Raw genomic sequence first — 14,743 nt, forward strand, 5'->3', positions numbered from 1 at the left:
ACTCCATTAGTCGTAGTGAAAGTCAGGCCTAAGTCCATTGTCCTCCGACAATTAGTCAGGACTACAGATAACGGCCGTCCTTTTACGGTGTACGCGTAAATTTGAGATACCTAAGAGTGAGTAATATCTTGAGACGCGTAAATTGTTTGAAGGTTCTTAATACCTGCATATTACACCTAGGTTCTAACAACGCTGTGTTGTCTTTGGTCAAATTGGGACATATCCGGTCAGCTGTCAAATTTAAATCACAGTGCTTACTATACCTATGTGAAACATATCTGGACGAAATCTGGCTTCTTAACCCAGACAATTAAGAAAATACTCAATGTCGATTAACTTTTCATCCTTTTAGATTCTACAAAATATTAATTAAGTAAACAACAATTTAAACTCCTTACCAAAAAGTAAAGTACTATATAATAGTCGATACTATACAATCAAGTCAACGGATGCGGTGAAATCCATTTTTTTAAATTGCAATACAAAGAGTGTATAATAATTTGTATAATAATTTTTAATTGCTGCATATTTGTAAAGATACATTACTTCCACGGCGAAGATAGTCTACAAACCTAGCTGGGTATTAGGTTTTTCTAGTGGCGAGCTCTACTAAAATAAAGAAAATAATTCTAACTGGAAAGCATAAACAATACCAAGCCAACTAGTTCCTGGAAGTAAATTTTCCTTCAACGAATCATAAAGTAGAAGTGATTTCAAGTTGAAAATGTACAGCTTAGTTATAGAACAAACTCTTCTTGATGGACTGTTGTAATTTATTTACCTAATCAATAGTTCGTTATAATATAACCTATTTTTGAAAGCTACCATAGAAACATATTTTTTCAAGAACTCACATAAATTTTGATAAGCAGTTGAATGTGAAGTAATTCAATGTACCTAGATCTCAAGTGTGCAATCATAATGTTCTACTCATAAAGGCTCTCAAGGGCAGTATACCTATGCTATTTTTAAGACGATAACAAAAGAGATGCTCGTTCGAGCTAACAAGCGTCTACTAACATGGCTATCATTTGCCATATATCCGCAAACAGAGATGAGTTTATGCCCAGTATTTACCCAACTTGTTCCCAAACAGACGAGCGTAAACCCCTACGTGAGTTGGGTTTGCGCCCCACTTTTTGGGAAGAAACTGGGCAAATATTGGGCATAAACCCTAACCGTAAACCTATCTCCTTTGTAGCAGACACCGTGCGAACAATCCGGTATGACTCCAATTTCACGCTTGCTTAGCATCTGTGAATAGACAATCTCAATTCTCTAACGCGTTATAATTTAGTGGAACGTTTTTGAATTTCAAACAAATGTGTTCTTTCGATGTTGTTTTGTCTATGACCAATGTATACAAACACAAAGAAAATGGCGGTGATAAAATTCTTATTCATTGCATTTATTGTCGATCAGTTCAAAGCGATTGGCATAATTAACAAGCAATATAGGTATAACCAGTTTTAGTATTTGTTATTGCTTTTATAGATCGCGAGAGAGAGCTGCCAGTTAATTTTGATGAACTTTTAAAACAGTTTATATTTATAACAATGTAATCTGACAGTCAGCTGCAACTCACGCCCGACTACTCCTAGAGCAAAAATCACGAAGACCATTTATTTTGAGAATATATTTTGCTTGGGATGAATTCAACACCAAGTCCAAATGACATAATGTTGCAGATAGCCTCGAACGTTAATTGTACAAAGAGCCGCAGTTAATTGACAGAGATGCATTCAGCATTCTTGTCCGTTACTAAATACATCAGGGTTATGATTGTTATTATATTTATTTGACATTACCTAAGCTTTCAACTTGCTTTTCTGTGAGTGAAAGAAAACATACACCTTTCTGGTCGAATGCAGTCGGATAGTAAGGGGATGTGAACATTATCGCTCAAATTCGAAAGTGTTGTTTCTTTTCTGGTTGTATTTTGAATTTCTTAGCAATTTTTATTACGGCACCGAATCTCAAAAAAAAAAACAAATCTGCGTACATTTACATACTTTTTTTTCGAAAGTGAGGTTCTGTTCGCTTTAGCTCTCATGGAATACCATTGGAATCGAATAGCCATTACAAAAATAACAAGAGGAGCTAACATTATTGCTAAGTACCATTCTTGAAGATTTTCTCAGAAATATTGCATAAATAAAGATGTGAAGACAATTAAAATGGTCCAGTTTGATCTCACAGGTTGTACCCAACAATCATTGGGTATTTACGGTCACCTTACTTGATAATAAATATAATATTAGCTCTAGCATAGCCAACTATCGAACATAGTACTAACTAAGTAATAATTATAGCTAGTTACATAATTCTTGGCGCCACATAACTTGATATAACGAAGCCTGTTTCGTTATAGTTGTAAAAAATAAAATTGTTGAGTAACTACATAAGTACTTGCTTGAGAACGGGGCATGAAATGAAGAGTCCTAATAGAATTCTGAGAAGTTTAAGTATAGTTTAAGTTATACAGGTGTTCATTCTAGTACTGCAGTAGATCTCCAAAAGTCGACGTCATTCATTACTCTGTGGATCTCTTAACAAACGTGGTACTCATAACCTTCTTACTTTGATCCAGTGCTCATTTATTAAAAAACTATCTCTATTTAGTATTATAATACTGTATTTTTCTTTAAATAACTGTCAAAGGTTGCAATTAGCAACTGGGCTCTCCAGATTACTTGTATTTAAATTAAATAATAGAATAAATGTGCAATCAATAGAAAGATTCAAAAAATTGTGGCATTTAGAATTTAATGTTTTAGGGAGGTCGTATAGACAATGGACATGACGTGCAATGGTCATTACTTTTTGGGTCGAATCTTTAGGGCCAAATGAGCATTAGACCTTATATTTATGACGGCAAGCAATGCGTTTGTTGCTTCGAACGCCACTTTGCATACGGAACTTTTTATTATTATATGTTATGGGGCTTTCATATTTCAATGATTGCGTGCATGTAATTGACCACATAAATTCTCATCATAAAAGAAAGCCGAACATCGAATCGACTAAAATATTTGCGTTATCAAGCATTACTTTAAAATCTTACGGAACACGACGTACAGAATATAAATCGTGTTTTTATTACTAAAACAAAGGTACCGTTGGGATTGGTGGGTTTCACAGTAAAAAACACGTTTAAATTATTTCCCTTGTTTACGGTTTGCGAAAGAGTTCCAGGGGGAAGGATTTGTTTACTTTAGCAACGGCTTCATTGGCTCGTAAAATGTTCCATCAAAAGCGCATCGTCGCGATTAATTGATATTTTCTTTTACAGTTCTCTGAGTATATTATAGGTACCCGTTTAATATATACACAATTGCATAATTGTTTTATTGTAAATAAAATATTTCCACGCGTCAATTGAAACAGCACTAAAGCATCATGTATGTAAACGGCTATGCAACACGAACGAGTGCTAACTTTCCTACTAAACTATACCAATAAACAGTTAAAATATGGTAGAATATAGTAGCTAATATCGGGTAAGTTATAGTGGTTTTTATTTACTCAAACCACGTTTAAGTAAGTACACCAGATTTAAAACAAAGGACACTGTTTTTCAAAACCCTTCGAATTCCGAACTGGTTCCTAACGTAAAAGTTTTCCTTATACTTACCTAAATTAGATATTTTGGCAGGAGCCTTGACTGTAGTCATTAGTTTATCGGTCGCCATTACAAGTCAGTCAATATCGCGCATATCCAAATTGACGTTCGATCGGAGCGGGTAGGACGTGATTGATGAACTTTTTGCTTTATTACAGAATTATCCGTCTTTATAGACTCCGGCGAAAGTTACTTACTCATCTTGATATTGTAGACAGTGTCCGATTTATATATACACGATATATACGCGCTCTGGGCAATATTTGCATGGGGCACCCTTTAAGAGGCTACATGTATGCATACTTAGCCACCGTCACATTTTTATCAATTTCTTTTATTTATTAGCGAAAAGTAAAAGCAAATTCCTACACTAGGTAAAGGATTTTGGCAGAAAGTATAACAAAGTTTCCTATGTTGCCTTAATTCTTCTATAAATAGAAAACTGCCTCTAAAACCTCTAAAATTCGTGTACAAAACTGTCTTATTCTATGACGGCCATGTGTTGAGCGACCAAAAAAGGTTATTCACAGGTGTACCGGTCGCACCTTTCCGCCATTTTGTGTCTAACTATCTGAAAAACTAGGTGTCAGCCATGCATAAAAAAGTCGAATGCAAATTTGAGGTGCCCTTTTGTTTTGACCGCCCTGGGCAGCTAGCCCAACTACACCCACCCTTTACTGATTGTAGACTCTGTCCAAACCCGATAACAGCGTTTGGTTTCATTCCAAAAGATTGATCGCTTTGGTTTCACCATCTGTACGGATTTTCAATCTGAATTTTAGGTCTCATGATAAATTTCTTCCAAATGATGAAAAGTATCCAATCTTGTTTTAAATCTTGTAATTAGGTAATTATGCGTCTTCTAAGTAGTTAATACGGCTTTTTTCAAAAGCTGCTGTATCTGTACTGTACCTACATGCATAATAATTATATAACAAATAATCAATTTATTTATTTAATTATTAACTTAAATCTATAATTACAGATAAACGAATGCAATACATATACAATACATATATGCAAAAGTATTATTTGGGTAATATAGGCCATTGGCCTATATAGGCCACGCTAGCATACAAGTTCATGTTCAGGTGTATACACTGTCCTACTCATCTTGTACTTTAACTACGCGTGAAAGTTACTCTTATTGGTATACGTACATACGGTGCCCTAATAGGTATAGCACCTTTCCATATTGTTAATTTGAAGTTTCGGTTATCAAGTCCACTAATTAGTTTAGCGCCCTTAATGTGAATGATAATTTGGCTATAGTGACCCGAATGGCTGGGTCGGAGCCAACTTTACACGAACCTTGGGCGTTTCTCCTTGAAAAATGTGCGATGTTCCCGCTATTTTGATTGTTATCGCTATCACAATTTATAGCGAAAATGACGGAATGTAAGGAGTGGTTTCAGAAATGTTTATTTCATTTGGTTATTAATTTACAAAAGAAATTTTCTCACGAGGGTTTTGCTTTTATATGAATCAAATAGCGAACGCACTGTTTTATTGGGAGCCCAGTGACCACAAAGTGGATCTTAGCCTCCGAAACGAGAGAACACCAGTCTTCGGTTCTGCGCTATGGCTCCCCATTTTCCTTAGGAACAGTGTTAACAAGTTATAAGAGTTATAGCCAAAACACTGTTGACATAAAATTTTCTTAACTCCATTTCTTTCTCTATTCCAGTGGGCGGAATGTCACGCGGGGGGAGCGGCGCGGGGAAGACCGCAACAGCGAAGCGCGTGCCCCCTCCCGCGGTCCCCGGCGACGCGTTCGGCACCCCCCAACATCGCCACTCGGGCTCCAGCTTCGGCTCCCAGGGCTATGCTTCGTGCGAGGAACAGCCCTATCCACAACCTCCAGATACACCCTCACATACCAGAGGTAAGATAGTCTAGATGGACACCTTAAGAACCGTCATTCAGGGCTAAGCCTCATGCGAGGAGCCCAACCCACAACCTTTAGATATAAGTACCCCTCACGTACCAGAGATAAGACCTTCTAGTCATAATAGGGTATTCCCCGTACTCGCAGGGTAAGTATTATATTTAATTTGAGAAGCAGCTTTGCCAACCTTTACTCCATTACATATGCAAGAGGTAATAAGATGTCCTAGCTAATATAATAGATAAAATCAATCAATCAAAAAATCTCCCGCGATAATTAAAATATGTATGATATGAATACCCAAAATCCGCAAAGCAAATTATTTAATTTATCAAATAAATATTTAAACTGTGTTGTGTTCTCATCACATTTGTAGTACCCAGTCAACTTTCAACCGGTTATCTCAACAGTAGTCAGTTAAGTTAAACTGCCAGTAATGTTGAGTCAACACGGTATAAATTATTCTAATTAAAAGGTCTTTCAGGTCATGCTACACTCCCCTTAAGCGGCTGGTTTAATGCGACTTGAATTTATTAAGCTAATTGCAACATTTTGTCTTCCGAAGACGATAAATGATTTGTTTTATCATAGTTACTTATTTCTAATGTACAATTTAAACTAATGTAACAAAGTGCTACATTGATTAAGAATTGAATAGTGCAAATTGGGAGTCGCGCAGAAGCTCTAATAGCGTAAGAGACAGTTTTTCGCATATGTAATATGCATGAAAGTATTATTATAAAAAACTTATGTTATAAAATATACCTTAGTTGAGATATCAGAAATGAATTATGAAAATGATAGCTAAAAATTAACATCGAAACCGAGATTGATGCTAGTGTGTTTATTCGTTCGTCGACGTTCTGGCATCTTCCGATAATGTAGTAGCCCCAGACTTAGATAGAAAAGTAAAAGATTAAGTCTAGACGACCGAATCAAAGAATTCTTCAGTTCGCTGCGCGATAATAAGATCATTATGGGACATTCAATACGACGAAGCTATTAAAACTTTAGGGGATTAAGTGAAAATATTTAAATGTCGTCCAAGAGTTTTACTTTAGGTAGGTATAGTTTTAAGATTTAATTAGGTACTCATATAATGAGACAATGACAGTAATGTAATTCGTAATAAGGTAGTTTTAAGTTAGTTTTGCTTCTCATATGTATCGAGTGTATTCATACTGGTGTCAGATTTTAAATCCCTTAAAAGTATTTCACATGACATTAACGACTACCAACCGCCATCTTTTGCAAGTAGTCGCAAGCACACTCAAAGTCAACCAGTGTGCAGGTTTCCTCACGATAATGGTTTTACTGAAAATGATTTTCTTACTTGTAATAAACAAAACTGACAGTGGATTCCATTTTGGAAATTAGAAGTAAACCGTACAAAATTCCGTCTGGCAGTTTTTGAATTTGTCGCGTTCATACATACATAACATCTGTCGGACGTGACACGGAAACGTATAACGTTTTTATAATATGTAAGGATAATCATTCTTATTGGTTACCATTCCAGACGACCATTCAGACTATGGGAGCACGGTGTCCGGCGTGTCCGGAGTCAGCGGCGCGAGTGGCTCCCTGGGCAAGAGTCCCGCTGGAGGAGGGACGTTCACGTTCCCTCCGCCTTCACAACCTCTCACACACAAAGCTGCTGTCTATTACCACCATCAGTTAGCGCTAAGCGATGACCAGGGCATCGATATGACGCAGGTGAGGTTTCTATTTTATTTTAGAAAAGGTCTAAGCTTAATTTTATGTAGGCATCATGCGGAGGAGTATTGTACCGCTACATATTATTTCAGCGAAGACCAGGCAGCAAAAAATAAAAAATATCCTTGATATTACAAAATTACTGTGACAATAATAATATTGCAGACAAGAAAGCGAAGCTCAATGCTGAAAACTGATACGCATAGAGTTTTAAATAGGCCATGAGAACAGTGCACACAAAAGGCCATCCATTATTAACCTAAAAACTCCTTGTAATTTCAGAGCCCCGGCCGTGACAGTCCCGGTTCCTCATCGGGCTCAGCAGGTTCCGGCTCCCGTCACTCCTCAGCGTCACTAGACAGCGGCCGCGCGTCAGGGCGGATGCCGCACCACCACCACGCGGCGTGCCACTGCGGTGACACGGCTGACAGAGTGCGGGCTATGATCGCGCAGGGACTGCCTGTAAGTTATTGAAGTCTGCTGATTTTAAGTTCTGTTACTTCCGTCACTAGACAGCGGCAGCATCAAAACAAATACATGAAAACACGCGAGAACGAGGGCTATGATCACAAAAGGACTGCCTGTAAGTTATATCAAAAATCGGTATTAAATCTCCGTCTTCTACATCCAGATGGTTCCAGACTCCGTTACTCCTTAGCATTACTATTTTTATTATTTTTTAATTTATTTTAACATGTTCAAGGAGAACCAACAATTTGCATTCTTAAAAACTAGATATATATCAATGGGTTACAAGAAGCCAATTATAGGTTCCCGCTGGTAATTACAGAAATATTTAGATAAAAACGAATTTAGAGCATCATACAACGCAGTGACCATACACATAATCAAGATATAAACACCACAAAACTACAACTTAATTTTGAAAGAATTGCCGCGTTAAATAGTAGATCCGCGGTAACTACCTGTACAGTGGTAAATCATCAAGACAAATGCCACAGACGTGAAGACACTGAGAGCGGGCTACATTTGCGCAACTGTAAGAAATCAAATCGTTTGCTTGACCAGCTCAGCTGACATCGCAACCTAACTCCACTCAGCATAACTGACATCCTAAACATTATAATTACTATCTTGCGATAATAACAAGGATCCTTATCGTTCTAATCGACTTCGTGTAATCCTAAATAGAGTAAAAGGGAAAGAGATTTCTCTACTCAAGGAAATAACTGGTTTTGATAAATTTTATTAAATATTTTCAGGACGCGGACATAATCCACGCTTGGTTGGCGGACCTTCAAATGGAGGAGTACGCGCGACTCTTCATAGAAGCCGGCTACGACCTGCCGACACTGACCAGAATGACGCCGGAGGACCTCACAGCCGTCGGCATCAAGAAGCCCAACCACCGCAAGCGGTTAAAGGCAGAACTAGCCAACTTGAACGTGCCTGATAACCTCCCTGATTATATACCTGTGAGTTTGACTCTATATGCCTTTAGTTGTATTCGTCTTGGCTGAGAGTCGTGGCCATTATTTGGAACGTAACACTAACAATGTATTTCTTGGATACTATGAAGCTGACGTCTTTAATCTAACACCATCGCTTAAATAAACTTTAATATATTTTATTATTCACCTTTTTTGCCAACCATACGGTTGGCAAAAAAGGTGAAAATGTTTGTTAGAAAAATCAGCTGTTTTTGGGGACACAAAACGGCTTGAAACTGGAAGCGGTTCTAGAAACTGGTGCTATATCTTAAACTTGAATGAAACAAAGTAAATACCTGTGGAGATACCATTCTTTCTCTTTATCCACAATGTTTACATCTTTTGAGTTGATTCATCATAGAAAACAACGGCTCTGTAACAAGAAGAAACAGACATGACGTAACATCATACCACATTGCAGGGCTCACTGGAGGAATGGCTGCGGCTGCTGCGGCTGGAGGAGTACGGGCCGGCGCTGGTGGCGCAGGGCTACCGCACCGTGCTCGACGTCACGCAACTCGCTTGGGAGGTAAATAACAATGCAGCTAGCGGCCCGCCGGCTTTGCTCCGCTGGGTAGGAATATAACTTAGGAACAAAACGCGGCGAGTTACTTTGTAGTGATAAGTACTTAAATACTTTTTTTATTCTCTCGTGGGTTTACTGGAAGAAATTTCATTTAAAATAACCAGCGTCTGCTGTGTACATAAACTGAATGTTAAATACATATATACTATAGTGCACGCACAGTTATAAAAACATTACATTGAACTTTATTATGTGCTATAGTGTAATTATATTCAGAAGCTTTGAGTCCTAGCTTACATTACAAACTGACAATCTTAACTGTAACTTCATGGTCTTTCAGCCGATAGTGATAGTGATTATCGCCATTAATTATCTATTTATTTTCAGGATTTGGAAGACATGGGCATAGTCCGTCTAGGTCACCAAAAGAAAATATTACTGGCCATCAAGAGAGTAAAGGATATTAGGGCGGGAAAACGAAGCATCAGTAATCAAGGGTCATTGGACTTCACAAGACTACAAGCGGGCCAGGTCAGTACCATAGACAAGCATGTTCAACTTTTTAATGTTTGTAGTGATGTTTTAGAATTTAGATTCTGATAGAATCTCAAATTTTATGCGAGCGGACTATTGACAACTGAGAAGTAGGGTGATTTATTTTATATTTATTTAGTTAGATTGTCTTTTTTTTACTAATATTTTACCATACATATATTTCTTACTGATATTGTAATAAAATCAATAACTATCATTATTTTCTGAGCAATCTTCTTTTATTCTTATAAAGTTCTTTTAGTGCAAAAATCCGCTTTCATAATCTTTTTAATACTTTCTAGATAATGATTAGAAAGCAAATAGTTTCTACTTCTATCAAAACAGAATTTTCTTTTAAAAGCATCACTTCAAACTACATTTATTTAATTTTCAGTTATTTTATTTAATCCACCTCACTCATCAATTGTCATAACGTAACGACAATGAAATGTTTTAATTTTATTTTTTTTAACACTTAAAAAAGTGAATATCAAACATACTTATTTCTATACTTACTGTTAATTCGGTATAACTAACGCTTGTTTTAACAAAAAAAAAGCGTTTTTGTAGCTTTTTATTGATTAATTTATTAAAGGGTTATATTAATTTGAGCCTTCAAGGCTTTTATCGTTAGCCCCACGTGAACAATATAGCACAGTTGGCTGGAATAGTTTATTTGCTGTCCGAAAAGATGTGGACACATAGTGGGAAAGTGAAGTCGGTTTCGACTTATATTGGCACAATGACGAATTTTCAACTGAAAATTATCAAAATCATGTAATTTCCCGATGGGTTCTCGTCGCCCCATGCCATTTAATCTGCTTAGACTTCTAGAAGTCTATACCTATATCCATCGCCATTGTCTTTGCTGGTTGGATGTGGTAAACTGTGACACTTTATTTAAATTTTTTAAATCACAATATATTTAAACTGTACCGAGAAACGTAAATGCACAATTAAATATTTTGATTCAGATTTCAATTGTCATCAGAATTCGATCACAATTTCACCTTAGAAAAAGTTTGAAAAAAATCGTTTTTCACACTCGTGCAATTATGCTACGAACTGTCAGTGTTGCCACACTCCGCCGGCGTCACGTCATCCGCTGTATCCACCATCCATTAGCCCAAAGCAGCATGTGAATGTTTTGTTTTCTTTTCTTTTCCAAACACAAACCGCACCTTGGACATAATCGGCTAAAGGAATTATATCCGAGGGAGCTCCATTACCAGCCCTGGACCCACGCGAGAAGTTACCATAAACCCCCCGACCTAACTTTTGACGCTCGACAAACGCCCCTATGTGGCACAGATCTGGTCCCCATACAGGTATGAGGCAAACTCCTTTGGCACACTTTTGAAAGTTTGTTCTCGACGCACCAAGCACTCGCATCTCTGTGCACCCGATGTTGTGGTAGAATTCCAGTGTTACCGTGTGATTTTTGTGTATTTTCTACTAAAGCTGTCACTGAAGCCTGCATGGTAGATTATAAAATATTTGATACACATTTTTATTACTCGCATGTATTATAATAACTTATAAAAAAACTAATGTACCTATGTAATGAAATTTATGTAATGTTTATGAATTTAAATATGATACTTAAGTATATACTTATACTTATTCGATTTTCACAGCATGCTAATAAATTAACTTTGAAAATAATATTAACTTACAAAAGAAACTGTAAGACTGCAAATAATTCTGCAACGTATTTTAATCATTACATTTATTTGTGTAAGTAAATCAGTAATGTAGGTAATGTTTGCAAAATTTAATTCTATTTATATTTCTTTATTACTTTATATTATATCCTTTAAGGTATAAGTAAACCGTAAACTTACAAACCATGTCCACTTCCACAGATCCGTCACCCGCGTGGTAAGTCACTGGAAAGTCTAGAAGATCCATCAGAAAGGACGTCGCACACGACATTTTCACCTGAAGCCGGCTTCTACTACGGCGGGGGACAATGGCGGCGGTCATACGACGATGGAGACATAACACCTACGAACGACAATGCATACGAAGGGGGCGGTACATTGCCGCGTCCGCGGGGGCTAGTTCGACCGCGGCCAGTCGCAAAGATTCAAGCCACACCGGCGTACAGAGACAAATCGCCAGATTACGCGTACGACGAGATCGCGTACTCGGCTCGTTTGCAGCGCGTGGCGTACGGGGCGAGTCCCCACGTCGCTCGCAAGCCGCCGCCGGAGCCCCCGAAGCGGCAGAGCTCGCAGTTCGCGCAGTTCTCGCGCTTCGGGCAGACGACGGTGGAGATCCACCCGGAGAAGAGCCTGCCGCTGAGCCTGCCCGCGTACCCCAGCTCGGACTCGCTGAGCGTGTCGCTGGACAGCACGGGGCTGCTGCCGCCGCCGCCCGCGCCCTCCTCGCCGCCGCGTCGCTACGACGAGGACAAGCTGAGGACTGGCTCCGATGCTAGCTTTAAGGTCATTTGCTTTTGTACTTTAATATTATGATAGAAGTCTTTTTAGCGAAAGGTATTCCAAATTCTGGCCATTTATTTTCCACTGTTTAATTACCTCCGTGTTCAATCTAATACTAGTCAGAACCGCGAGATTTACAAAATGCCACGTTAAAGATGTTAAAAAAAATTCACGATTTGTTGCTGTTTACCCAGTTTTTGCTTTCCGAACCAACATGGATGCCATAAACCAAAATTTGAATCAATTACTAACATAAGCCCAATTTCCATTACAGTCGAGCTCGAGTACAGAGTCGGACAGCATCCCGTTCGCGAACGAGAACGCCGGCACGATAAAACAGAACCGCGGCCAAGTGGGAGGCCGCCCCCACGCGGCGGAGTACCTGCCTCCCCCCCCGCACCAGCCTCTCTCTCTCTCCGAACACAAGGACGAAGGAAAAAGTACTGAACCAGTCGACGTCCTCAACGATATAGGAAACATGCTGGCCAACCTAACGGATGAACTCGACGCCATGTTGGAAGAAGAAAAGCGCCAAGGACTCACAGAATCCTAACTTTAGAGGCTGAAGCCAATTCAATATAAACGTTTTATACTCGAATACTTTTTGTACTGTTGAAATTCCAAAGATAATATCATTGGCCAATTAAGTTGTGGTGGGTGTCTCTTGGGGAACATACGCAATATTTGAAAGCAATCTTTTGATCTTGCATTTAAAATGCTACGCTTAGCACTGTAACATGTTTTACATATGATCCGTCACGTCCTGCAGATGCAAATGTATATACAATAGTTTTCTAGGTATATCCTTAGCATTTGTACCGACGTAGTAAATTTTTATACACTATCCATGGATAAAAGAATTTACAATGAAATTTATTTTTAAGCGAGCTGTGTGTTTTATTGTCTTTTTTAATATTTAATGTTTAGTTCCTTGTTATAATTAATCTTTAATTAATCGGGATATAATGATTAGACATAGTCGGATCCAAAACAGATGAAAAGGGCAACTTTGTAAATATTGTTTTACTTAAATTATAACATAGATGAAATATATCCCGATAGTTAGATTTCCGTGTACAGTAACTGTAGGGTACTCGAGTATGATGTAGTATGACGTAGTTAGAATTTATACAAAATATTAGGTCTAGTGATAGTGTGACATAGGGGTTATTATAATAAATGTATCATAGAACTACATATAGATAGAGATAAGACCTCATATACATTTGTATGTTAACTTTTCATAAGAAAGATGCCCATGCATACAATCGTGCTTTTTATATATTATGACGTCAGAATCATGCGCACAGCTTTGGCAACACCATATATCTGCTACCGGTCAACCATCTTATTTTATGCCGAAGCTAAACTGCGACATAGCAAATAAGACCATATATCGTTGCATTAAGATGCATTATTTACATGTGAATCAGTCAAAAATACTTTTGTAGTTTTCAATAAATTTTCTGTTAAAGTTAATATTTACGGATAGACGCGTGATATTTAGTGGCCATAAAGTTAATTACTTTTCCGTAATGACCAAGCATTGAGACTACATTTACTACTCTATAAAATTTTTGTTCTTCATTTTTGTTGAATTTGAGTCTGTTTTAGTGCAAGTATGATAGAAATACAATGGAGAATGTGTCAACTCAGTAAATTGTGTCAGTGTTGTTTATGAAACACACGAAATATGTCGTGAAAAACCACAAATATAAAAACATTACATTAAATTTTTGTGAAGAACATTATTTTCTCATTCTAATATTTGACTCAATAAACATTCAATGTAAGTACTTATATTTATGAGGTTATTAATTAATACTACTATGTAATGTAATTCCAAGATAATTTAGTGTATTTTAGGTGAATGTTATTTTCATATTTTGAGTCAAAGATTACGGAAAAGAATTAGTTTAGTACCTACTAACTTAGTTCCAACTAACATCATGTACGATAAATACCTACAAGTCAAACTACAATAACAGTATAACAATTAAGCTTTATCCTGTAAATAAATTATAGACATCAGTGTTTTCTATACATTCTTCGTAACAACGCGTATTTAGAAATTTTGTATACTTACCTTCTTATTGATTTCATACAGTTGCGTCTATAATGCATACATTTTTATCCTTATTGCCATTTAAGGAAGGGTAAAACTTGGGTAATTTGTGTTTTTAGACGCAAATGTATGCTAACGTCGTCACTCCCTTTTGTAATTTTAGAAAGGTGCTAGCATTACACTATAAATTAAGTAGGTATCAATAAAATGGGATACTTTTGTTTTGTTCGTCGACTAGTCAAAATTTTCCAGAGTGACGACGAGGGAATATTTAACGATTATGACAGGCAGCTTAACACCTTACTTATTTTATAGTTGAGTTCTTATCTGAACAAATATATTTATAATATCTAATCTGACTATAATTTTGTATTTACATCCTTCCTTTTGTTCATATCCCTCTATTTAAGATGTTACTCAATCACGCTAAATTTGCTGAACGGATTTCGATAAAATTTGGTACACAAGTAAAATATAGCTTGGAATAGCAATAA

General features: G+C 37.3%; 1 protein-coding gene across 6 annotated transcripts in view; it reads left to right on the forward strand.

Annotated features, from left to right (window-relative positions):
- Positions 1-14,608, forward strand: part of ckn (caskin) — a 213,767-nt gene extending 199,159 nt beyond the window's left edge. For 5 of the 6 annotated variants that reach the window (XM_053751164.1, XM_053751162.2, XM_053751158.2 and 2 more), the window contains 9 exons: positions 5,310-5,507; positions 7,030-7,226; positions 7,509-7,688; positions 8,450-8,662; positions 9,099-9,206; positions 9,591-9,734; positions 10,940-11,065; positions 11,603-12,187; positions 12,459-14,608. In XM_053751164.1, the coding sequence (XP_053607139.1) occupies positions 5,318-5,507; positions 7,030-7,226; positions 7,509-7,688; positions 8,450-8,662; positions 9,099-9,206; positions 9,591-9,734; positions 10,940-11,065; positions 11,603-12,187; positions 12,459-12,737 (2,022 nt within the window). In that variant the 5' untranslated portion in view covers positions 5,310-5,317 and the 3' untranslated portion in view covers positions 12,738-14,608. The remainder of the gene's footprint in view (positions 1-5,309; positions 5,508-7,029; positions 7,227-7,508; positions 7,689-8,449; positions 8,663-9,098; positions 9,207-9,590; positions 9,735-10,939; positions 11,066-11,602; positions 12,188-12,458) is intronic. The other variant, XM_053751159.2, reaches the window with a different exon arrangement.
- Positions 14,609-14,743: the final 135 nt, after the last annotated feature.

Source organism: Plodia interpunctella, chromosome 11, assembly GCF_027563975.2.
Source record: "Plodia interpunctella isolate USDA-ARS_2022_Savannah chromosome 11, ilPloInte3.2, whole genome shotgun sequence".
Taxonomy (NCBI): Eukaryota; Metazoa; Arthropoda; class Insecta; order Lepidoptera; family Pyralidae; genus Plodia; species Plodia interpunctella.